Raw genomic sequence first — 26,812 nt, 5'->3', positions numbered from 1 at the left:
AAAATAAATTTATAGAGTACCCAATTCTTTTTTTTTCCAATTAAGCGACAACTTAGCGTGGCCAACCCACCTACCTTGCACATCTTTGGGTTGTGAGGGTGAGACCCAAGCAGGCACGGGGAGAATGTGCAAACTCCACACGGGCAGTGACCCGGGGCTGGGATTGAAACCGGGTCCTTGGCGCCGTGAGGCAGCAGTGCTAACCACTGTACCACCATGCTGCCCCACGAGACCAGAGAATTCTGCCCGCTATCTCTTACTACATCATCCAGGAAGCTTGGGCGTTGGTTGTCCTACCTTTTCCATTATGGGAATGTACCTCAACTGTACCCAAACTTTCTCCCCTTTAAAGGCAGCCCGTTGCTCTGAATATAGCTTTGCCTGCCAATCTTTTTTTAAACATTTTATTAAGGCATTTATGATTTTATAACAGCAAATACATATGTAAACCTAATTCAGTACATAGCACCGCCCCAACCAACAACCATACCCAGCCAACATGGTTTGCCTGCCAATCTTGTCATTGCAATTTATCTGGGCCAGATCTGTTCTCGCCCTCCAAAATGGGCCTTCCTCCAATTAAGCATTTTTACTTTGGATTGTTCCTTGTCCTCTTCCAGAGCTAACCTAAACAATTCGATACGATGATCACTGTCCCAAGCGGCACTTTGGCATAGCGGTTAACACTTCTGCCTCACTGCGCCGAGGACCCGGGTCACTGTCCATGTGGAGTTTGCACATTCTCCCCGTGTCTGCGTGGGTCTCAACCCCACAACCCAAAAACTGTTCAGGGTCGGTGAATTGGCTACGCTAAATTGGCAAAAAAGAATTGGGTACTCAAAATTTATTTAAAAAACGATGATGACTGTCCCTTAAATGTTTCCTTGACACTTAATTTGCAAGGAAGCTATGGAGAGGTACATGAACCATAAAGTAATGACAATAGGCAATTTTAATTATCTTTAATATAGACTGGGATAGTGAGCATGTAAAGGGAAGAGAGGGGGAAGAGTATTCAGGAAATATTCGGGCAGCATGGTAGCATTGTGGATAGCACAATTGCTTCACAGCTCCAGGGTCCCAGGTTCGATTCCGGCTTGGGTCACTGTCTGTGCGGAGTCTGCACATCCTCCCCGTGTGTGCGTGGGTTTCCTCCGGGTGCTCCGGTTTCCTCCCGCAGTCCAAAGATGTGCCGGTTAGGTGGATTGGCCGTGATAAATTGCCCTTAGTGTCCAAAATTGCCCTTCGTGTTGGGTGGGGTGACTGGGTTATGGGGATAGGGTGGAGGTGTGGACCTTGGGTAGGGTGCTCTTTCCAAGAGCCGGTGCAGACCCGATGGGCCGAATGGCCTCCTTCTGCACTGTAAATTCTATGCTAATCTATGAAGCAGTATGTTTCAAGTCCAACGAGATCTTGTTGGATCTCGTTCTAAGAAATGAGGTGGATCAAGTCAATAAGTCTCAATCGGGGAACATTTAGGGAGCAGTGATCATAGCTCAGGTTTCGGGAGGCGATGGAAACAGACAAGGAGCAACGCAGAGTGAAACCAATTCATTAGGGAAGGGCCAATTTCAGTGGCATGAGAACAGATTTGTCGCAGGTAGATCGGAATCGAGAGTTGGCAGGCAAAACTGTAACAGCTGTGGGCTGCCTTTAAAGTGGAAATATTTTGGGTACAGTCAAGGTACAGTAGTACAAACAAAACACCTCACTGGGTGATTAAAGAGTTCATAAGGAAGATGAACCAGAATGGCTGGTTTGGCACAGTGGGCTAAATCACTGGCTTGTAAAGCAGACCAAGGCCAGCAGCACGTACCAGCCTCCCTGAACAGGTGCCGGAATGTGACGACTAGGGGCTTTTCACAGTAACTTCATTTGAAACCTACTTGTGACAAGCAATTTTTATTCATTTCATTTCAAAAAGGGTGGGAACAGCAGGTGGATAATGCAACCGAGAACCAGGCTGAAGAGAGAAAGTTGACAAGGAAAGTGCAAAATCAAATAGAGAAGCAAAGAGAAGAGATGAGCAGCCAACATGAAATACAAAAGTCTTCTATAGATATATAGTGAAGGGTAAAAGGAGGAGTGAGACCAGAAAAGGTGATTCATGCATTGAGGCAGAGGGCATGGCTTAGGAACTGAATGACTACTTTGCACCTGTCTTTATAAAGGAGAAAGATGCTGCAAAAGTCATGTTAAAGAGGAGCGACTTGAGACACCGGAGGGGCTAAAAATTGATAGAGGAGGCATTAGAAAGGCTGGCTGTACTTAACTTGATAAGCCAAGAGCTCCATCGGCTGTTGGACAAGCAACATCTTGATTTTAATACTCTCATCCTTGTGTTTATCTCCTTATCTCTGTAATCTCCTCCAGCCTCACGATCATCTGAGATTGCTGTGCTCTGGTAATGCTGCAATCCTCAGGTTATAGATACAAATTCCCCCTGTGTGACTGTAGGTCTGTGACAAGTCATTCACAACACTATTAGGCCCACTTAAATCAGCGGATAGGGAGGTGGGATATTGTTGAGAAGTCAGACTGGTGTGAACAAATATGCCAGTTTGTTAATGAAATGGGAACTTTGTTTTTCTCCCGGTAGGTATGTATAGTGGATACTGGTGTAAGAGGCACCATTGCAGTCGGGTTAGTCCCTCAGTATTACAAGCTGGATCACCAACCAGGATGGCTTCCGCACTCTGTCGCATACCACGCAGATGATGGCAAGTGAGTAATGCAGAAGAAAACTTGAGATTGAAAATGATCTGCATAAAATATCTCTGTTCTGTTCTATTGCACTGGATGTTATTAAAGTTCTGATTTTTTTTTCCCCCCCTTTTAGTCGTTTGGTAGTACAGAACTTGGAGTATTAGCTCAGCTGGCTGGACAGCTGGTTTGTGATGCAGAACGAGGCCTACAGCATGGGTTCAATTCCTCGTACCGGCTGAGGTTATTCATGAAGGCCCTGCCTTCTCAACCTTGCCCCTTGTCAGGTTAAATCACCACCAGTCAGCTCCCCCCCCCCCCCCTCAAAGGGAAAAGCAGACTATGGCTTATTTGCCTTTTCGGCAACCTTGTAAATAGGGCCCAAGTCATTTGCTCATTGTACCAGCTTGATGCTGAAATAGGGTGCATTAGAGGTGTCCTGTGGAATAATGTCTATCCTGATCAGATCATCAGATCATTTAGCGCTGAACATCACGTAAACTCATAAACGGGCCTAAGGCCTTGAAAAGAGCTCCGTCTACTTCAACATTACCCTTGGGGGGGGGGGGGGGTGTCAAGGTATCTCAAATTTGAGCAACAGGTGAAGCTAACTGAATGAAATGAAATGAAAATTGCTTATTGTCACAAGTAGGCTTCAATGAAGTTACTGTGAAAAGCTGTTTCACGTTGTTAATATTCGCCACTACCGGGATGAATTTCAGTGCCAGTGTAATGCCAGTAGGTTGTATATCCCAACGACTGGCGGATTGTACCAAACAGCATGTCCCTTCCGCTGTTCGCAACGGGTAAGGTACAGACCATACTCAACCAGCCAGTACTTCCAAAACTCAGAACACCGTGTCCAACAATAGATGTGATTCTGCGACTCGACAGCATTTGCTAAATAATCCTCGATGTGCTTAAAATTACACCGACAACCAATTGAAGAATGTCAGTTGGGCCAGCAATGTGCCGTATTTGGGTGTACTGGAAGTGACACATATTAATACATAAGGCCCGCTGGAATGTGGCGACTAGGGGCTTTTCACAGTAACTTAATTTGAAGCCTACTTGTGACAATAAACGATTTTCATTTCAGTTCATTTCAAGGCCCTGTTCTTTGCAGACAGAAAGAACATGTATACACATTGCTCCTGTTTCAGCTAAAGAAAATTAGCGATAGCCATTAGCTGGTTCATTGGTCAAAGCATTGCCCTGAAGAATCAGAATCAAGTTGCCTGGTTTAAATTTTCAAACAATGCTTGGCAGTTAACTGTCAGTCATCATTAACAACGCCTGTCCCAATTGGAGTACACATGTTAACCAATCAGCACCCTCCTCTCATACCATATTCTTGTGATTGTCCTGATGAGTGCAAGACTCTGGGAGTCCTCAACATCGACTCTGGACCCCATGAAGTCTCCTGGCTTCAGGTTAAACATGGACAATTATCATAGAATTTACAGTGCAGAAGGAGGCCATTCAGCCCATCGAGTCTGCACCAGCTCTTGGAAAGAGCACCCTACCCAAGGTCAACACCTCCACCCGATCCCCATAACCCAGTAACCCCACCCAACACTAAGGGCAATTTTGGACACTAAGGGCAATTTATCACGGCCAATCCACCTAACCTGCACATCTTTGGACTGTGGGAGGAAACCGGAGCACCCGGAGGAAACCCACGCACACACTGGGAGAACATGCAGACTCCGCACAGACAGTGACCCAAGCCGGAATCGAACCTGGGACCCTGGAGCTATGAAGCAATTGTGCTATCCACAATGCTACCGTGCTGCCCCTGGCAAGGAAATCTCCTGCTGATTGCCACGTACCGACCACCAACAGCTGATGAATCTGTACTCCTTCATGTTGAATACCACTTGGAGGAAGCACTGTGGGTGGTAAGGGCACAGAATATGAGCTGGGTGGGGACCTTCAATGTCCATCAAGAGTCGCTCAGTAATACCACCACAGACCGAGCTGGCCAGGTCCTAAACGACATCGCTGCTAGACTGGGACTGCAACAGGTGGTGAGGGAATCAACAAGAGGGAAAAACATACTTGACCTCATCCTCACCAACCTGCCTGCCCACAATAGTATTGGTAAGAGTGACCAATGCACGGTCCTTTAAGCAAAGTTTTGTCTCCACATTGAGGATACCCTCCATTGTGTTGTGTGGCACTACCACCGTGCTAAATGGGATAGACTTCAAAGAGATTTAGCAACTCCAGACTGGGCACCCATGAGGCGCTGTGGGCCATTAGCAGCAGCAGAATTGTATCAACCACAGTCTGTAACCTCATGGCCCGGCATATCCCCCACTCTACCATTACCACCCAGCCAGGTGATCAACCCTGGTTCAATGAAGAGTGCAGGAGAGCATGGCAGGAGCAACATCAGGCATACCCAAAAATGAGGCGTCAATCTGATGCCGTTCCAACACAATCATGGTGCCGAGGGCCCGGGTTCGATCCCGGCCCCGGGTCACTGTCCGTGTGGGGTTTGCACATTCTTTCCGTGTCTGCGTGAGTCTCACCCCCGCAATCCAAAAAGATGTGCAATGTAGATGGATTGGCTAGGCTAGGCTAAATTGCACCTTAATTGGAAAATACAGAATTGGGTACTCTAAATTTATGAAAAGATAAAGAAGTTACAACACCAGACTTTCATAAGCAGCACGTGGTAGGCAGAACTGAGCGATTCCACAACCGGATCTAAGCTCTGCAGTCCTGCCACATCCAGCCGTGAATGGTGGTGGACAATTAAACAGCTCACTGGAGGAGGAGGCTCCACAAATATCCCCATCCTCAATGATGGAGGAGCCCAGCACATCTGTGCAAAAGATAAGGCTGCGGCACTCGCAACAATCCTCAGTCAGAAGTGCCGAGTGGATGATCCATCTCGGTCTCCTCCGGAGGTCCCCAGCATCACAGATGTCAGTCTTCAGCCAATACGATTCATTCCAGGTGATAAAGAAATGACTAAAGGCACAGGATACTGCAAAGGCTGTGGGCCCTGACAATATCCCAGCAATAGTACTGAAGGCAAGCTGTCCAGAACTTGCTGCACCCCTAGCCAAGCTGTTCCAGTATAACTACAACACTGGCATCTACCTGGCAATGTGGAAGATTGCCCAGGTATGTCCTGTACACAAGAAACAGGACAAATTGAACCCAGCCAATTACCACCCTAAGGGGCATCTGGACTCGAAACGTTGGCTCTTTTCTTTCCCTACAGATGCTGCCAGACCTGCTGAGATTTTCCAGCATTTTCTCTTTGGTTTCAGATTCCAGCATCTGCAGTAATTTGCTTTTGCCACCCTATCAGTCTACTCTCCATCATTAGCAAAGTGATGGAATGGGTTATCAACAATGCTATCAAGTGGCGCTTACTCAGCAATAACCTGCTCACTCACAGTCAGTTTGGGTTCCGCCAAGGCAGCATTTGACCGAGTGTGGCATCAAGGAGCCCGAGCTAAACTGGAGTCAATGGGAATCAGGGGGAAAACTCTCCGCTGGTTGGAGTCATACCCGGCACAAAGGAAGATGGTTGTGGTGGTTGGAGGTCAATCATCTCAGCTCCAGGACGTCACTGCAGGAGTTCCTCAGGGTAGTGTCCTCGGCCCAACCATCTTCAGCTGCTTCTGTCATAAGTGTGATCACCCTCACGAGGACCATGGGGATCACTGATTGATCTCCCCGTGGGATTGTAGAATACAAGTTCCCGTGGTGAGCGGGTGGAGGTCCGCCTCGCTTGGGCTCGTTAATGGGTCGTTAATGGGACCTTTAAATGTAGCTCCCAGACCCGGAGCGGCAGTTCCCGATAGTCCTGGGCTGGGACATTTGTTTTGTGAGTCGTGGTCGAGGCTTTATTTTCAGTTTAAAATAAACCAGTCCTTTCACCCTGCGCATCCTGGAATTATTACATTAAGGTCAGAAGTGAGGATGTTCGCTAATGACTGCACAATGTTCAGTACCATTTGCAACTCCTTAGATAATGGAAGTTCATAGAAAGACCTGGACAATATCCAGGTTTGGGCTGACAAGTGGCAAGTAAAAGTCATGCCACACATGTGCCAGACAATGACCATCTCCTACAAGAAAGAATCTAACCACCGCCCCATGACATTCAATGGCATTACCATCATTGAATCCTCCACAATCAACATCCTGGGGGTTACCATTGACCAGGAAATGAACTGGGTAAACTATTTAAATACTGTGGCTGCAAGAACAGGTCACAGGCTGGGTATTTTGTGGGAAATAATTCACCTACACCAAGGCGACCCGACAGCACGTGGACTGCAGTCGTTCAAGAAGGTGGCTCACCACCAACATCCCATGAACAATGACAAAACACTCAATTATGTACATTTTTTAAAAATGTACCCAATTATTTTTTTCCAATTAAGGGGCAATTTAGCATGGCCAATCCACCTAACCTGCACATCTTTGGGTTTTGGGGGAGAATGTGCAAACTCCACACGGACAGTGACCCAGAGCCGGGATCGAACCAGGGACCTCGGTGCCGTGAGGCAGCAGTGCTAACCACTGTGCCACCGTGCCGTCCCCAAATATAATTTCAAGGCCCTATCCTATTCCCCTGTTTGACTCCGAATTCTTGGATGTACCCCATCAGCACTTTGTGCTGCTTTAGCTTAACAACATTTTCTCATACTTTCTTTTAGTTGTAAGATTTTTATCTTGCTTTGAACCAAGTCAGGATTAGCCTTCACGCCAATAACCCTTTCTTTTGTTCATACTGTAGAGAGATCCTGCTCATGTATCCTTGCCAATTTTGGAGTGAAAGGGTTTTTTTCTACTTTTTTTTTTCCAGGTTGTTGTCATATTCCACATTAGTGCAGAGCAATAAAGACTGCTGTTTGTTTGCATTGATCCATCCGGGAGCTGTAACAAGTCACTGACTAGATTATTCAAACATATCCCTCTTATTGATCGGGATTGTCTCTTTATCTGTAGATAAAGCTCTCCATGAAAACGCAGCTTTTGAAAATCGCCTGCACATCATTTCTAAATGTCATACTGTCCTTTCCTCAGCATAAGATATCTTTGTTTGATATTGATGCAAAGATCAAATCAAGAACCGTGCAAAAGGATTTAGTAGGACTCTATAATGTGACTTGTGCTGTACCTGTCCTGGGAGTGTTTGATGGGGGCAGTGTAGAGGGAGCTTTACTCTGTATCTAACCCCGTGCTGTACCTGTCCTGGGAGTGTTTAATGGGGACAGTGCAGGGGGAGCTTTACTCTGTATCTAACCCCATGCTGTACCTGTCCTGGGAGTGTTTGATGGGGACAGGGTAGAGGGAGCTTTACTCTGTATCTAACCCCGTGCTGTACCTGTCCTGGGAGTGTTTGATGGGGACAGTGCAGGGGGAGCTTTACTCTGTATCTAACCCCATGCTGTACCTGTCCTGGGAGTGTTTAATGGGGACAGTGCAGGGGGAGCTTTACTCTGTATCTAACACCGTGCTGTACCTGTCCTGGGAGTGTTTGATGGGGACAGTGCAGAGGGAGCTTTACTCTGTATAACCTGTGGGGAGATTTTTGGTTGCTGGTTATTAATGGTGCGCAAACATGCTCTGTCCTGAAACGGTCAGAATTGATTCAGTTTTGGGGGTGATCCTTGTAGTTTGTCTGGAAAACGGCAAAATTCTAATGTTCGAAAAGCACTTTGCAAGTCTGTTGTTGTCCCCCTCGTGTGGATTTGTTGAAGGCCCATTCTTGTCCAGTTTTGGAGGCTGGCTAGGACTCTGTGGGAAGTGCTGCCTCACAGTAAAGGGTGGAAGTTGTGGTGACCACTGTGGCCTGTGCAGCTATCACCCTGCGACTTTTGATGGGACCCAGGAATAGGGTGGCTGATTTCCCTGCTGAATGGTATCATGCAGATGGATCATCAGACAGAAACAATGAATGAGAAAGATGAAAGAAATGCTTTCCTCCCCACGCTGTCTCTGACAGTATTGCTATACTTATATGAATCTTGTTTTCTTCCCTTCATTAAAAAAAAAACTGTTCGACTTCATTCTTAAATGCTGTTTTTTCAAGAGTCCGGTGCCTTATGTCATGGTTGACGCTTTGACCAGCAATGCGCTCTGTTGTGCAGTAATTTGACCTTTGCTCCTTTTTAATGAGCCTTTTCTATTTCATTCTGTAGGTTATTCAATGGAAATGGAGTGGGCCAGCAGTTTGGACCAAAGTGTTTGGCAGGTGATCGAATTGGCTGTGGCGTCCACCCGGAATCCTTTGACAGAGGAATGGCAACTGTGTTTTTCACCAGAAATGGAAAAGAGGTGGGGGGGGAAGTATACTTTATATCCTAGAGAATGACGTTAAATATACTGAGCCCAGGCATACCAGGACGTTGGTCTACTGACCTGCATGTCCAGTCAGAAATCTGAATCTGACAATTTGTTGATCAACGAGTTTGGGTTGGACAGTATTTGGCTATTAAACGGGGTAAAAACGTGCACAGAGTTGCTTTGCAAATTGGCATTGACGTTGGCAATGAATTTGACACTGCAACGTTTTTTCAGAACTTCTATTCTTGCACACTGCGAACAGGACAAATGAGATGACCCCCTTAAATAACCAAATGGTAAAACCAGAAAATGCTGGCTAAACTCAGCAGGTCTGGCAGCATACAAAATTGTGGAAGCTGTTTCTCTCCACAGATGCTGGCAGACCTGCTGAGTTTATCCAGCATTTTCTGGTTTTATTCCAGCATCCGCAGTATTTTGCCCAATTCTGTACTGAATTGCACTGAAGGTGCGTGTCGATGGGGAGATCTGATTTTACTGATATTGGTATTTGTGATGTATTCGCTCCAGTGGCTGTAATGTGAAGTTTGAGATGATAAGCCATGAAGCAGAATAATCTGACCTGAAGTCATGCTGGTAGTGCTTGGCCTGTTCGATTCGGCTTTGTCCTACAGTATTAGCGAGAGGCAGCACGGTTTTGTGAAGGGAGGTCGTGTCTCACTAACTTGATCGAGGAGGTCACAAAGATGATTGATGCGGGTAGGGCAGTGGATGTTGTCTATATGGACTTCAGTAAGGCCTTTGATAAGGTCCCTCATGGCAGACTGGTACAAAAGGTGAAGTCACACGGGATCAGGGGTGAGCTGGCAAGGTGGATACAGAACTGGCTAGGTCATAGAAGGCAGAGAGTAGCAATGGAAGGATGCTTTTCTAATTGGAGGGCTGTGACCAGTGGTGTTCCACAGGGATCAGTGCTGGGACCGTTGCTGTTTGTAGTATATATAAATGATTTGGAGGAAAATGTAACTGGTCTGATTAGTAAGTTTACAGACGACACAAAGGTTGGTGGAATTGCGGATAGCGACGAGGAATGTCAGAGGATACAGCAGGATTTAGATTGTTTGGAGACTTGGGTGGAGAGATGGCAGGTGGAGTTTAATCCGGACAAATGTGAGGTAATGCATTTTGGAAGGTCTAATACAGGTAGGGAATATACAGTGAATGGTAGAACCCTCAAGAGTATTGACAGTCAGAGAGATCTAGGTGTACAGGTCCACAGGTCACTGAAAGGGGCAACACAGGTGGAGAAGGTAGTCAAGAAGGCATACGGCATGCTTGCCTTCATTGGCCGGGGCATTGAGTATAAGAATTGGCAAGTCATGTTGCTGCTGTATAGAATTTTAGTTAGGCCACACTTGGAGTATAGTGTTCAATTCTGGTCGCCACACTACCAGAAGGATGTGGAGGCTTTAGAGAGGGTGCAGAAGAGATTTACCAGGATGTTGCCTGGTATGGAGGGCATTAGCTATGAGGAGAGGTTGAATAAACTCGGTTTGTTCTCACTGGAACAAAGGAGGTTGAGGGGCGACCTGATAGAGGTCTACAAAATTATGAGGGGCATAGACAGAGTGGATAGTCAGAGGCTTTTCCCCGGGGTAGAGGGGTCAATTACTCGGGGGCGTAGGTTTAAGGTGCGAGGGGCAAGGTTCAGAGGAGATGTGCGAGGCAAGTTTTTTACGCAGAGGGTAGTGGGTGCCTGGAACACGCTGCCGGAGGAGGTGGTGGAAGCAGGGACGATAGTGACGTTTAAGGGGCATCTTGACAAATACATGAATAGGATGGGAATAGATTTTAGTTTAGTCGGGCAGCATGGTCAGCGCAGGCTTGGAGGGCCGAAGGGCCTGTTTCTGTGCTGTACTTTTCTTTGTTCTTTGTAGTCCATAGACTAAAAGACAATAATATTGAGAGAGAGGTTAGCAAAGCATATGGCATGTTGGGCTTCAGAAATAGAGGCATTGAGTACAAAAACAGGGAAGTTATGCTGAACCTTTATAAATCTCTGGTTAGGCCACAACTAGAGTATTGTGTCCAGCTCTGGTCACCGCACTTTAGGAAGGGTGCGAGGGTCCTCGAGTGGGTGTGGAGGGAGATTTGCCAGAATGGTTCCAGGGATGAGGGGTTTTAGCCCCAAGTTAGGGTTGGAAAAGCTGGGATTGTTCTCCTTAGACTGAAGGAGATTGAGGGGAGATTTGACAGCGGTGTACACGATTCTGACAAGCTTCGAGCCGGTAGACAAAGACGGCACGGCAGCACAGTGGTTAGTGCTGGTGCCTCACAGCGTCAGGGACCCGTGTTCGATTCTGACCTTGGGTCACTGTGCGGAGTCTGCACTTCTCCCCGTGTCTGCGTGGGTTTCCTCTGGGTGCTCCGGTTTCCTCCCACAGTCTAAAGATGTGCAGGTTAGGTGGATTGGCCATGATAAATTGCCCTTCGTGTCCAAAAAGGTTAGATGGATTGGCCATGTTAAATTGCCCCTTAATGTCCAAAAGATGTGTGTTGGGTGGGGTTACAGGGATGGGGAGGGGGGGCCTAGGTAGGGTGCTCTTTTGACGGGTCGGTGCAGATTCAATGGGCCGAATAGCCTCCTCCACTGTCCGAATTCTATGATTCTAAAAGCTGTTCCCATTGGCTGATAGTCCAAGGATTAGTGGGGGCCGAGGGCACAAATTTTAGGTTTTGGGCAAGAGACACAAGGGGGATACAGCAGAACTGTTTTACACAGTGAGTGGTCATGACCTGGAACATGCTGCCTACATGGGTAGCCATGATGTGGTGATACCGGCGTTGGACTGGGGTGAGCACAGTAAGAAGTCTTCCAACACCAGGTTAAAGTCCAACAGGTTTGTTTCGAATCTCTAGCTTTCAGAGGTTAGTTCCTTCATCAGGTGCGCTCTGAAAGCTAGTCATTCCAAACAAACCTGTTGGACTTTAATCTGGTGTTGTAAGACTTCTTACTGTGCCTACCCGGGTGGTCGGAGCGGAGAGAAATGATTTTGTAAGGAGATTGGATGGGCACTCGAAGTTGTTGGTGTGGAGCATGAAGACCAACATGGAGCTGTTTGGCGGGATGCGTTGTTTCGGTGCTCTTCAGTCTGTGTAATTTGTGCAAGGGCTACACCGTGGTAAGCTCGATGTTTTTGAAGGTTCGGGCTCCATGGCTCTTGTTCCTGAATCCAGTTATTCAAATTACAAATATCGGAACAGGAGCAGACCAATCACGCCCTGGTCCTGCATGTCCATTCGCTAAGATCATTTATCCTAATTCCATCTCTCCTCCAATATCCCGAATGCCCTTGGCTAGTAAACAATCTATAGATCTTCAATTGAAAATGATCAGTTGACCATCCCAATCCAAATGCAAGCCTTGCAATGTCAAAATAATCTACGGCAAGTACCATCTTGTACCCATGGTTGATGCAACGATTTCTTGTTTCCAAATGCTGTTGTCATAGGAACACAATATTACTGATGTGCCTGTTTTGTCTTGCAAAGGAGGCCTGAAACGTATGACCGATTTATTAAAAAAAAAAAAAATTATTAAAGTTTTTAACACAATTTTTCTCCCTTACAAACAATAACCCCCCCCCCCCCCCGGCGGAGCAAGATATATACATGGCAAAATAGTATATTTACATTGCTTTGTACACTGGCTCTCTCCCGTACGTGCCAGTTTCCCCGACTCTTCATGTTGTCTCTTGCTCATCCACCCCCCCAGGCAGCCCCCCCCCCCCCCCCCCCCCCCCCCCGCCCCAGGTTGCTGCTGCTGCTGACCGACCCTCCTAACGCTCCGCGAGATAGTCTAGGAACGGTTGCCACCGCCTGTAGAACCCCTGCGCAGACCCTCTCAAGGCGAACTTAATCCTCTCCAACTTTATGAACCCAGCCATATCGTTTATCCAGGCCTCCACGCTGGGGGGCTTCGCCTCCTTCCACATTAGCAAGATCCTTCGCTGGGCTACTAGGGACGCAAAGGCCAGAATACCGGCCTCTTTCGCCTCCTGCACTCCCGGCTCGTCCACTACTCCAAATATTGCTAGCCCCCAGCTTGGCTTGACCTGGACTTTCACCACCTGAGATATTGCTCCCGCCACTCCTCTCCAGAACCCATCCAGTGCCGGGCATGACCAAAACATATGGACATGGTTCGCCGGGCTCCCTGAGCACCTTCCACATCTGTCCTCTACCCCAAAGAACCTACTCAACCTCGCCCCCGTCAAGTGAGCTCTGTGAACCACCTTAAATTATATCAAGCTGAGCCTGGCACACGAGGAGGAGGAGGAATTAACCCTACCCAGGGCCTCAGCCCACAGACCTTCCTCGATCTCCTCCCCCAGCTCCTCCTCCCATTTACCCTTCAACTCTTCTACTAGCGCTTCCCCTTCTTCTTTCATCTCCTGGTGTATTGCCGAAACCTTGCCCTCCCCGACCCATGCGCCCGAGATCACCCTGTCTTGAATTTCTTGTGCCGGGATCAATAGGAATTCCACCACCGACTTGTCACCTTACAAAAGCCCTCACCTGCATATATCTAAAGGCATTTCCCGGGGGTAACTCGAGCTTCTCCTCCAGTGCCCCTAGGCTCGCAAACGTCCCGTCGATGAACAGGTCCCCCATTCTTCCAATCCCCGCCCGATGCCAGCTCTGGAACCCCCCGTCCATCTTCCCCGGGACAAACCGATGGTTACCCCTGATCGGGGACCACACCGATGCTCCCATTGCACCCCTGTGCCGTCGCCACTGGCCCCAGATCCTTAGCGTTGCCGCCACCACCGGGCTCGTGGTATACTTTGTCGGCGAGAGCAGCAGCGGTGCCGTCACCAACGCCCCCAGACTCGTTCCTTTGCAGGACGCCATCTCCATCCTCTTCCATGCTGCCCCCTCTCCCTCCATAACCCACTTACGGATCATCGACACATTTGCTGCCCAGTAGTAGCTCCCCAGGTTTGGCAGCGCCAACCCTCCTCGGTCCCTACTGCGTTCCAGGAACCCATCCTTGCCCTCGGGGTCTTATTCGCCCACACAAACCCCATAATACTCCTGCCTACTCTCTTAAAAAAGGCCTTAGTGATCACGATGGGAAGGCACTGAAACACAAACAGAAACCTCAGAAGGACCACCATTTTGACCGATTGCACTCTACCCGCCAGCCACAGCGGTAGCATGTCCCATCTTTTAAAATCCTCCTCCATTTGCTCCACCAACCTCGTCAGATTCCGTTTATGTAGGGCCCCCCAACTCCTGGCTACCTGGATCCCCAGATACCGAAAGCTCCCCTCCGCCCTCCTCAGCGGTAGGTCCCCTATCCCTCTTTCTTGGTCCCCCGCCTGTAATACAAAGAGCTCACTCTTCCCTACATTGAGCTTATAGCCCAAAAACTCCCCAAACTCCCTTCGAGTCTGCATGACCTCCACCATCCCCTCCATTGGATCCGCCACATACAGCAACAGGTCATCCGCGTATAGCGACACCGATGCTCTTCTCCCCCTCGGACCCCGCCCCCCCCTCCATTTATTAGACTCTCTCAATGACATGGCCAATGGTTCATTCGCCAATGCGAACAACAGGGGGGGACAGGGGGCACCCCTGCCTCGTCCCTCGGTACAGCCGAAAGTACTCCGACCTCCGCCGGTTCGTCACCACACTCGCCACCGGGGCTCTGTCAAGGAGCTTAACCCAACTGATAAACCCTACCCCAAACCCAAATCTACGCAGCACCTCCCAGAGGTACTCCCACTCTACTCGGTCAAAGGCCTTCTCCGCGTCCATAGCTGCCACTATCTCCGCTTCTCCCTCCACCGATGGCATCATTATCACGTTTAAGAGCCGCCGCACATTGGTGTTTAGCTGCCTACCCTTTACAAATCCTGTCTGGTCCTCGTGAATCACCCCCGGGACACAGTCCTCGATCCTCGTGGCCAGCACTTTTGCCAGCAACTTTGCATCCACATAAAGGAGCGAGATCGGCCTGTACGATCCACATTGCAGTGGGTCCTTGTCCCGCTTTAGGATCAAAGAAATTGTCGCTTCCGACATTGTCGGAGGTAGGGTCCCCTCCTCTCTTGCCTCATTAAAGGTCCTCACCAGTAGCGGGGCCAACAGGTCTACGTACTTCCTGTAGAACTCCACCGGGAACCCGTCCGGTCCCGGGGCCTTCCCCGCCTGCATGCTCCCCAAACCTTTGTTCAGCTCCTCCAACCCAATTGGCGCCCCCAGACCAGCCACTTCTTGCTCCTCCACCCTCCGGAATCTCAGCTGGTCTAGGAATCGTCTCATACCCTCTTCTCCCGTTGGGGGCTGGGATCTGTACAGCTCTTCATAGAAGGCCTTAAATACCTCGTTTATTTTCGTCGTACTCTGAACCGTGGCTTCCCTTCCATCTTTGACTCCCCCTATTTCCCTCGCTGCCATCCTTTTACGGAGCTGGTGTGCCAGCATCCGACTAGCCTTTTCCCCATACTCGTAGGTCGCCCCCTGCGCTTTCCTCCACTGTGTCTCCGCCTTCCCTGTGGTCAACAGGTCAAACTCCGCCTGGAGCCGTCGTCTTTCCCCAAGTAATCTTTCCTCCGGGGCCTCTGCGTATCTCCTGTCCACTCTCAAAATCTCCCCCACTAACCTCTCCCTTTCCATGCCCTCTGTCTTCTCCCTGTGAGCCCTAATGGAGATTAGCTCTCCCCTGACCAACGCCTCCCATACCACCCCCACCTGCACCTCCCCGTTGTCGTTGGCCTCCAAGTGCCTTTCGATACACCCCCTCACCTTCCCACACACCACCTCATCTGCCAGCAGTCCCACATCCAGCCGCCACAATGGGCGTTGGTCCCTCTCCTCTCCCAGCTCCAGTTCCACCCAGTGCGGGGCATGGTCCGAAACGGCTATGGCCGAATACTCCGTCCCCTCCACCCTCTGGGTGAGCGCCCTGCCCAGAACAAAAAATTTTATCCGGGAGTAGGCTTTGTGTGCATGGGAAAAGAAAGACAATTCCCTGGCCTGCGGCCTTGCAAACTGCTATGGGTCCACTCTCCCCGTCTGATCCATAATCCCCCTAAGTACCTTGGCTGCCGCCGGCCTCTTTCCAGTCCTTGATTTGGAGCGGTCCAGTGCTGGGTCCAACACTGTATTGAAGTCCCCTCCTATTATCAGGCCTCCTATCTCCAGGTCCGGAATGCGCCCCAACATGCGCTTCATGAATCCTGCATCATCCCAGTTCGGGGCGTACACGTTTACCAACACCACCCATGTCCCCTGCAGCCTACCGCTCACCATTACATATCCTTTCGGCCAGTGAAGCAGCAACCCCCCCCCCCCCCCCCCCCCCCCCAGACCCCTGTCTAGCTTTTTTGCTCCCCCATGTCACTCCCGTAAGTAAGCTGACACCTGCAGACCCCGGCTTCCCCCACTATCCCATTGACCTCCCCGTGTGGGAGTTCCCCGTCCCACCTTTCTTCCTGCGCGCGGGAAAAACCAAACCCCGCGCTTTCCAAAGTCCGCTCCGCCCCCTCTGGCGCAGCTCCTGTCGCAGCCTTGTCTCTCTCCCCCAGCCCATGTAACATTTCCTGCGCGTGATTGATCCCCTATATATAACAGCCATCACACATCAAACCCCAAATATCCCCCCCCACCCTCACAAACCCTCAGTTAGAGTCCAACTTTTCGGTTTGTATAAATGTCCACGCCTCTTCAGGCGTTTCGAAGTAGTAGTGTTGGCCCTTGTATGTGACCCACAGTCGCGCTGGCTGCAGCATTCCGAATTTCACTTCTTTCTGGTACAACGCCGCTTTGGCCCGGTTGAAACCCGCTCTCCGCTTTGCAACCTCCGTGCTCCAGTCCGGGTATATTCGGATCTCTGCATTGTCCCACTTACTGCTCCGCTCCTTCTTGGCCCATCTCAGGACCCACTCTCTGTCCGTGAACCGGTGGAACCTCACCACCATCGCTCTTGGCGGCTCATTTGCCCGGGGCCTCCTCGCCAGCACCCGGTGTGCCCCGTCCAACTCCAGCGGCCTCGAAGGGGCCTCCTTGCCCAGCATCGCCCTGAGCATTGTGCTCGCGTATGCCCCGGCATCAGCCCCCTCCACTCCCTCAGGGAGACCCAGGATCCGCAGATTCTTTCTCCTCGACCTGTTCTCCAGGTCTTCGAGTCTTCCCGCCCACCTCCTGTGTAGCGCCTCGTTCTGACCAACTCTTTTTTTTTTGTACGTATGATCGATTTTTGACTATTACATTTTTCAAACAGACAAATAGTTTCAGGAACTTTGCTCCATTTCCTTCTCGCAATGGAAGAAGTTCACTGATTTCCTTAAGGTCCTATCTTGCCAAAGTAAAAATGCAGGAAAGGGAGAGAGCCTGAATATCGCCGAGAGACCGGGCACTGCTGCAGCATTGTGTGACACAGCCGCCCAAGGCGTAGGAGCAATCTCGGCTTCGATTTGCCTACAGCAGAGGAATGAGCGGTCTGACCTCCGCTGAAGGAGCCAGTTGGACAGCCGCTGTCAACTTGGACATGTCGGAGGGAGCTGAATCTTTGCTACTCACACCTAAGCAGAGAGGGGTAATCCCAGAACTGCTTCCTCTTGTAGGCAAGTCTTGTCCATGACTGGAATTATTTGGCTGTGTTGGTAGAATCTCTGACCACCTCCAGCTTCTTGGTTGCGGGTGAAGACCATAAGACGTAGGAGCAGAATTAGGCCACTCGGCCCATCGAGCCTGCTCTGCCAGTCAATCATGGCTGATATTTTCTCATCCCCATTCTCCTGCCTTCTCCCCATAACCCCTGATCCCCTTATTAATCACAAACCTATCGATCTCTGTCTTAAAGACACTCAGTGATTTTGGCCTCCACAGCCTTCTGAGGCAAAGAGTTCCACAGATTCACCACCCTCTGGCTGGAGAAATTCCTCCTCATCTCAGTTTTAAAAGGATCGTCCCTTCAGTCTGAGATGGTGTCCTCTGGTTCTAGTTTCTCCTACAAGTGGAAACAACCTCTCCACGGTCCACTCTATCCAGGGCTATGAAGCTCTCCGTTGAATCGGCATGCATTGCACCTCTGGAAACAGCAGCTCACCGATTTTTTGCATAGGTGAAGGTCTCGATTATATTTTCAAAGGGATGAGTGCAAGTCCTCGATAGTCAAAGCAACGTGGCCCTTTGGGTTTATACATATCTGCCAGCTCACAGGGAGACTGGTTGGTGACCAACCAAAATGGAGAAGGTTTATTTGGGAAGGCAATTGAACACATTTTGTTGGAAACATGCAGAGGTGAAGTTGAGGCGTCGGAGGGAGCGCAGGAACCTCCAACCAGCCCGTTTACCCCAACCCTTCAAGCACCACCTGCATTTGGCAGGTCCTGCATTGATCTTGTCGGCCATTTCAGAACCCTTCAAACCAGAATTGAAGCAAGACTTCCTTGGACCCCGAGGGACTGTCTAAAAGGAGGAGAAGCAGAAGATGACTAGAAGGGGCTTCCATTCGATCAATTTGCAGCTTGCTGATCCACATAAAAATAGCACCATGCAGGTCGATGTCGGGTTTTGTTTTAGAAAATATTTTATTGAGGCATTTATAATTTTAACAATTTTACACAGCACATTTTCAACAAAAAGAAAAACACAACAATATAACCAACAAACCCCCCGCGCACCAAACCCCAGCCAACATGGCTTACACAAACAGTGCCATCTTCCCCAACCACCCCTCCCTTGGTTCTCCTGCCCTTACCCTTACTCGTCTCTCTATGCCAGGTTTTTTGATTCCTTCATTGGTTCGGAGCGTCATTGGCAAGGGCAGCATTTCTTGCCCTCCATAATTGCTCTTGAGAAAGTGGGGGTGAGCTGCCTTCTTGAACCGCTGCAGTCTGGTGTAGGTACACCCACAGTGCTCTTAGGGAGGGAGTTCCAGGATGTTGACCCAGCGACAGTGAATATTTCCCAGTCAGGGTGGTGAGTGACTTGGAGGGGAACTTGCAGGTCGTGGTGTTCCCCATCTAAATTTGCCTTTGTCCTTCTAGCTGGTATAGATCAAAGATTTGGAAGGTGCTGCCGAAGGAGCCTTGGAGAGTTGCTGCAGTGCATCTTGTAGATGGTGCACACGGCTGTCACTGTGCGTCGGTGGTGGAGGGAGTGAATGTTTGTGGAAGGGGAGCAATCAAGCGGGGCTGCTTTGTCCTGGATGGTGTTGAGCTTCTTGAGTGTTGTTGGAGCTGCGCTCATCCAGGCAAGTGGAGAGTATTCCATCACACTCCTGACTTGTGCCTTGTAGATGGTGGACAGGCTTTGGGGGGTCAGGAGGTGAGTTACTCTCCGCAGGATTCCCAGCCTCTGACCTGCTCTGGTAGCCACAGTATTTATATGGCTGACTCCAGTCCTGGGTAAGCCCAGTGATGCTTGAAGTGGTGGATTCAGTGATGGTAATACCACTGAATGTCAAGTCAAGATGGCTAGATTCTCTCTTGTTGGACATGGTCATTGCCTGACACTTTTTGGCATCAATGTTATTTGCTACTTATCAGCCCAAACCTGGATATTGTATATTCATCACCAACAGTCATCACTTCTGACTTTATGCTGGAGGAAAGGTCATTAATGAAGCAGGTGAAGATGGTTGGAGCTAGGACACTACCCTGAGGAACTCCTGCAGTGATGTCCTGGGAGTGTAGAGAGAGCTTTACTCTGTATCGAACCCCATGCTGTACCTGTCCTGGGAGTGTTTGATGGGGACAGTGTAGAGGGAGCTTTACTCTGTATCTAACCCCGTGCTGTACCTGTCCTGGGAGTGTTTGATGGGGACAGTGTAGAGGGAGCTTTACTCTGTAACTTACCCCGTGCTGTACTTGTCCTGGGAGTGTTTGATGGGGACAGTGTAGAGGGAGCTTTACTCTGTATCTAACCCCGTGCTGTACCTGTCCTGGGAGTGTTCGATGGGGACAGTGTTGAGGGAGCTTTACTCTGTATCTAACCCCGTGCTGTACCTGTCCTGGGAGTGTTTGATGGGGACAGTGTAGAGGGAGCTTTACTCTGTATCTAACCCCGTGCTGTACCTGTCCTGGGAGTGTTTGATGGGGACAGTGTAGAGGTAGCTTTATTCTGTATCTAACCCCATGCTGTACCTGTCCTGGGAGTGTTTGATGGGGACAGTGTAGAGGGAGCTTTACTCTGTATCTAACCCCGTGCTGTACCTGTCCTGGGAGTGTTTGATGGGGACAGTGTAGAGGGAGCTTTACTCTGTATCGAACCCCATGCTGTACCTGTCCTGGGGAGTGTTTGATGGGGACAGTGTAGAGGGAGCTTTACTCTGTATCTAACCCCGTGCTGTATCTGTCCTGGGAGTGTTTGATGGGGACAGTGTAGAGGGAGCTTTATTCTGTATCTAACCCCGTGCTGTACTTGTCCTGGGAGTGTTTGATGGGGACAGTGTAGAGAGAGCTTTACTCTGTATCTAACCCCGTGCTGTACCTGTCCTGGGAGTGTTTGATGGGGACAGTGTAGAGGGAGCTTTACTTTGTATCTAACTCCGTAGTGTACCTGTCCTGGGAGTGTTTGATGGAGACAGTGTAGAGGGAGCTTTACTCTGTATCTAACCCTGTGCTGTACCTGTCCTGGGAGTGTTTGATGGGGACAGTGTAGAGGGAGCTTTACTCTGTGTCTAACCCCGTGCTGTACCTGTCCTGGGAGTGTTTGATGGGGACAGGGTAGAGGGAGCTTCACTCTGTATCTAACCCCGTGCTGTACCTGTCCTGGGAGTGTTTGATGTGGACAGTGTGGATGGAGCTTTACTCTGTATCTAACCCCGTGCTGTACCTGTCCTGGGAGTGTTTGATGGGGACAGTGTTGAGGGAGCTTTACTCTGTATCTAACCCCGTGCTGTACCTGTCCTGGGAGTGTTTGATAGGGACAGTGTGGGGGAGCTTTACTCTGTATCTAACCCCGTGCTGTACTGGCCTGGGAGTGTTTGATGGGGAAAGTGTAGAGGGAGCTTTACTCTGTATCTAACCCCGTGCTGTACCTATCCTGGGAGTGTTTGATGTGGGCAGTGTAGAGGGAGCTTTACTCTGTATCTAACCCCGTGCTGTACCTGTCCTGGGAGTGTTTGATGTGGACAGTGTAGAGGGAGCTTTACTGTGTATCTAACCCCGTGCTGTACCTGTCCTGGGAGTATTTGATGGGACAGTGTAGAGGGACTTTACTCTGTATCTAACCCCGTGCTGTATCTGTCCTGGGAGTGTTTGATGGGGACAGTGTAGAGGGAGCTTTACTCTGTATCTAACCCCGTGCTGTACCTGTCCTGGGAGTGTTTGATGGGGACAGTGTAGAGGGAGCTTTACTCTGTATCTAACCCCGTGCTGTACCTGTCTTGGGAGTGTTTGATGGGGACAGTGTAGAGGGAGCTTTACTCTGTATCTAACCCCGTGCTGTACCTGTCCTGGGAGTGTTTGATGGGGACAGTGTAGAGGGAGCTTTACTCTGTATCTAACCCCGTGCTGTACCTGTCCTGGGAGTGTTTGATGGGGACAGTGTAGAGGGAGCTTTACTCTGTATCTAACCCCGTGCTGTACCTGTCCTGGGAGTGTTTGATGGGGACAGTGTAGAGGGAGCTTTACTCTGTATCTAACCCGTGCTGTATCTGTCCTGGGAGTGTTTGATGGGGACAGTGTAGAGGGAGCTTTACTCTGTATCTAACCCGTGCTGTATCTGTCCTGGGAGTGTTTGATGGGGACAGTGTAGAGAGAGCTTTACTCTGTATCTAACCCCGTGCTGTACCTGTCCTGGGAGTGTTTGATGGGGACAGTGTAGAGGGAGCTTTACTCTGTATCTAACCCCGTGCTGTACCTGTCCTGGGAGTGTTTGATGGGGACAGTGTAGAGGGAGCTTTACTCTGTATCTAACCCGTGCTGTATCTGTCCTGGGAGTGTTTGATGGGGACAGTGTAGAGGGAGCTTTACTCTGTATCTAACCCGTGCTGTACCTGTCCTGGGAGTGTTGATGGGGACAGTGTAGAGGGAGATTTACTCTGTATCTAACCCCGTGCTGTACCTGTGCTGGGAGTGTTTGATGGGGACAGTGTAGAGGAAGCTTTACTCTGTCCCACAAGTTTTGTTAAGGTTGTCCATGTCTGGGCGGGTGGGGGGGTGTTTACGTGATGTGAGCGCGGGAGCAGCTGCGTTCCTGCGCGCTCCGTCTCTGCTCATCTTTTAATTTGTTTTTTCACCCTGGTGCTTGGTTTATATGGTTTCTGCTCTGCTGGCCCTTCCTTTGGGGTGGTGCTCTGTTGGCCCCTTCTTCTCTGAGACGGGGTTTCCCCTCTTCCGACTGGGAGCTGATATCCTTCTTAACCTCGGGTTGTGGGTGCTAGTTTAATTCCGCCTCATCTCTGGAGTTCTCTGTTGTTTCTTCCTCTGTTACTCTTCTTTGAAGCTATGATGTAACTCTGTGGTTGTTGACTGTTTCCTGCTTTGGTGCAGACGGATCTTGTATCCCTGAAGGGAACACTTTGGGGGTATTGTCCCCAACCCATCCAGTCTCATTCATTCCGATGTTTGCAACAACGTCTGTCATGTGCTGTACCTGTTGTACACTGATACCTCTGGCTTTTTTCTCTTTCTTTTGTTTTGATGCAATAATTGTTCAAACTTGAAAACTTCAATAAAAATACATTAATAAAAAAAAAAAAAAAAAACATTGCCCACGTCTCTCAACCGAGCTTCTTGTCTTTCCCTAATTCCCACAATGGCGACATGGGTGAAAGATGGGTAAGTGGGGTTAAGGGACAGATCGTTTTATTGAATGGCAGAGCAAGAGACTGAATGCCTACTCCTGTTCTGATGACATGGATCTTCAGTTTACTATTGAATAATGCACCCTTTTTCCTGATTGTAAGTTGGATTGGCATGATTTGATTTAGTCTAGTTGGGATAGTATAACACATTGGTATGAAAGACTGGAACCTTTTCCTTTTTGTATTTGTGCAGGTGGGGTCAGTAGTTATGGCCATGTCTCCAGACGGATTGTTCCCAGCGGTTGGGATGCACTCTCTTGGGGAAGAAGTTCGCATCGACCTTCAGGTTGAATGGGGCCTGGATGACGATGACAGTGTGATGATGGTTGACAGCCATGAAGACGAGTGGGGCCGTTTACATGATGTTAAAGTTTGTGGAACAGTAAGTAACTTTTCCGTGAGTATATTTCACAGGGTTTATCTTTGCAACAGGAAGTATTGAGGAGTAACGTGTTCATAAAATCTGTCAGTGGGGAAAAGGAACGGTGTGTTTTCAGAATGGCGTTGTTAGATAATGGAGCTCATCAGAAGATGCCTCGATATTTAGTTTTCTAAGATTAGATTGACATAAGCCTCATCTTTAAATTCGGAAATGTTCGTTTTTATGAAGTCAGCTATGGAAGAGTGCATGACTTCAGAAGTTTCAACTCCACTCTTGGTGGTGTAGCTTGGTGTTGGGGAGAGGATTGAGTTTATTCCCTGTCGCTATTAATTTGCATTCATCTCAAGTTGCTGATACTAATCTATTGGCCCTGGGAGTTTGGTTTAAGTGCATAGGCACGAGTCAGTTAAGTCCAAACCCTGTTCCACCTTTCATGAGCTCATCTGTGAAGGATCAATTCGTTGTTGCACGGTCCTGGCTTACTTGCCATTCTGTTGGAAGAGACACACGGACCGAACTATTCGATAAGATGTTCTCAGTTTACCCAAATTCTCACTAGGTTAGTGCTACATTGCAGAAGGACTCTTACAGTGCTCAATCCAAGCCCCTCTTCACCCGATTTATCGATGACAATCCCGCCAGCATTCTACATGAAGGATTTTGCACTCACCAAATCCCCCGCTTTACACCGCTGCCCATTCCCCAAACCCCCGCCTGCCCTCCAATGAGAGGTTATATCCTAATAGCTCTTTCTGCTTCATCACTGCTGATCAATATCATGGTTATGGTGTCAAAGAAGATTGACAACATACCAGGCCAGATGTGCACACCCGAAAGTTGTCATATAGAGACACATTTGTACTACAACAGCAAAAAGGCAGAGAGAAAGCAAGACATTCAACTGTGCCAAGTAATGGCTCATTCAAATTAAACACAAGCAGCTCGACAGCAACCCGAGAATACACCATAATTTGGGATCATGGCCTTTTACAAGTACCCATGTCACAGAGTCCAGTGTCCCAATACTGATACCAGACACAAAATGGCAAGAAGCAAATAAACACAAATAGGACAATAATACAGTTTTAGTTCAAAACACAAAACATTAGTATCGACACGGCAAACATATGGACAGGAGTAGGCCTTCCAGTCTCACGTGCCTATTCCTCCATCAGTCAATTAGTTCATGGTTGATGCACTCAAGGAATTTCAATCCAGTACCAGTGTGAAAGGACAGTGTGATAACCCACTGTACCCAGTCCCAGAGTGTGAAAGGACAGTGTGATAACCCACTGTACCCAGTCCCAGAGTGTGAAAGGACAGTGCGATAACCCACTGTACCCAGTCCCAGAGTGTGAAAGGACAGTGTGATAACCCACTGTACCCAGTCCCAGAGTGTGAAAGGACAGTGTGATAACCCACTGTACCCAGTCCCAGTGTGTGAAAGGACAGTGTGATAACCCACTGTACCCAGTCCCAGAGTGTGAAAGGACAGTGTGATAACCCACTGTACCCAGTCCCAGAGTGTGAAAGGACAGTGCGATAACCCACTGTACCCAGTCCCAGAGTGTGAAAGGACAGTGTGATAACCCACTGTACCCAGTCCCAGAGTGTGAAAGGACAGTGTGATAACCCACTGTACCCAGTCCCAGAGTGTGAAAGGACAGTGTGATAACTCACTGTACCCAGTCCCAGAGTGTGAAAGGACAGTGTGATAACCCACTGTACCCAGTCCCAGTGTGTGAAAGGACAGTGTGATAACCCACTGTACCCAGTCCCAGAGTGTGAAAGGACAGTGCGATAACCCACTGTGCCCAGTCCCAGAGTGTGAAAGGACAGTGCGATAACCCACTGTACCCAGTCCCAGAGTGTGAAAGGACAGTGTGATAACCCACTGTGCCCAGTCCCAGAGTGTGAAAGGACAGTGTGATAACCCACTGTACCCAGTCCCAGAGTGTGAAAGGACAGTGTGATAACCCACAGTACCCAGTCCCAGAGTGTGAAAGAACAGTGTGATAACCCACTGTACCCAGTCCCAGCGTGTGAACGGACAGTGTGATAACCCACTGTCCCCAGTCCCAGAGTGTGAAAGGACAGTCTGATAACCCACTGTACCCAGTCCCAGAGTGTGAAAGGACAGTGCGATAACCCACTGTACCCAGTCCCAGAGTGTGAAAGGACAGTGTGACAACCCACTGTACCCAGTCCCAGAGTGTGAAAGGACAGTGTGATAACCCACTGTACCCAGTCCCAGAGTGTGAAAGGACAGTGAGATAACCCACTGTACCCAGTCCCAGAGTGTGAAAGGACAGTGTGATAACCCACTGTGTCCACCCTGTCAACCCCCAGCCAGGTGGAAACAATCTCTCAGTATCCACCCTGTCAAACCCCAGCCAGGGGGAAACAATCTCTCCGTATCCACCCTGTCGACCCCCAACCAGGTGGAAACAATCTCTCAGTATCCACCCTATCAAACCCCAGCCAGGGAGAAACAATCTCTCCGTATCCACCCTGTCGACCCCCAACCAGGTGGAAACAATCTCTCAGTATCCACCCTATCAAACCCCAGCCAGGGAGAAACAATCTCTCAGTATCCACCCTGTCAAACCCCAGCCAGGGGAAAACAATCTCTCCGTATCCACCCTGTCAAACCCCTTCAGAATCTTCTATGTTTCAATGGGATCACCTCTCATTGTTCCAAACTCCAGAAATATTGACCCAATTTACTCAGACTCTCATCATAGGACAACCCTTCAGCCCAGTGACCAATCCAGTGAATCTTCACTGTCCCACCCCCAATGCCAGTATATCCTTAAATATGGAGACCAAAACTGCACCCAGAATTCCAGATGTGGCCTCACCAAAACCCTGTCCAATTGTAGCACGAGTTATTTATTCCTGTACTCCAATCCCCTTGGCATAAAGAATAATGTGCCATTTGTCAACCTAATTGCTTGTTCATTGCTAAGTTTCTGCATTCCTTATGCTCGCACACCCCAGACTCTTTGAACATTAATGAACATTCACACTTGTGAGTTTCTCACATTTGAAATATATATTGTGCTTTTTTATTCTTAGACTCTAGTGAATAGCTTTAAAAATATAACACTTCCCTACATTATGCCCCATCTGCCATCTCGCTGCCCACTCACCTAACCGGTCTATATCTCTCTGCACCCCCTTGTGTCCTCCCCACAGCTTACCGTACCATATCGTTTGGTGTCATTAGCAAACTTAGATACATTACCTGTCTCTTCATCTAAGTCGTTAATGTAGATTGTAAATAATACTAATCTTTATTATTGTCACAAGTAGGCTTACATTAACATTGCAATGAAGCGAGCAGCACGGTGGCGCAGTGGTTAGCACTGCTGCCTCACGGCGCCGAAGTCCCAGGTTCGATCCCGGCTCTGGGTCACTGTCCGTGTGGAGTTTGCACATTTTCCCCGTGTTTGCGTGGGTTTCGCCCCACAACACACAGATGTGCAGGGTAGGTGGATTGGCCATGCTGATTTGTCCCTTAATTGGGAAAAATGAATTGGGTACTCCAAGTTTTCTAAAAGAGGGGGGAAGGGGTGAAAGGGGAAAGTAAAGGTAATCTTTATTGTCACAAGTAGGCT

The 26,812-nt window shown here is 49.1% G+C and overlaps 1 protein-coding gene across 2 annotated transcripts in view; it reads left to right on the top strand.

Moving 5' to 3' along the window:
- spryd3 (SPRY domain containing 3) overlaps positions 1-26,812 on the top strand; it is a 472,395-nt gene that overhangs the window by 11,939 nt on the left and 433,644 nt on the right. For both annotated transcript variants that reach the window (XM_072494086.1, XM_072494085.1), the window contains exons 4-6: positions 2,600-2,724; positions 8,880-9,015; positions 23,004-23,192. In XM_072494086.1, coding sequence (XP_072350187.1) covers positions 2,600-2,724; positions 8,880-9,015; positions 23,004-23,192 — 450 coding nt within the window. The remainder of the gene's footprint in view (positions 1-2,599; positions 2,725-8,879; positions 9,016-23,003; positions 23,193-26,812) is intronic.

Source organism: Scyliorhinus torazame, chromosome X (genome assembly GCF_047496885.1).
Source record: "Scyliorhinus torazame isolate Kashiwa2021f chromosome X, sScyTor2.1, whole genome shotgun sequence".
Classification (NCBI taxonomy): domain Eukaryota; kingdom Metazoa; phylum Chordata; class Chondrichthyes; order Carcharhiniformes; family Scyliorhinidae; genus Scyliorhinus; species Scyliorhinus torazame.
Note: the sequence above shows the minus strand (reverse complement) of the source record. Positions and strands in the feature narration are given on the sequence as shown.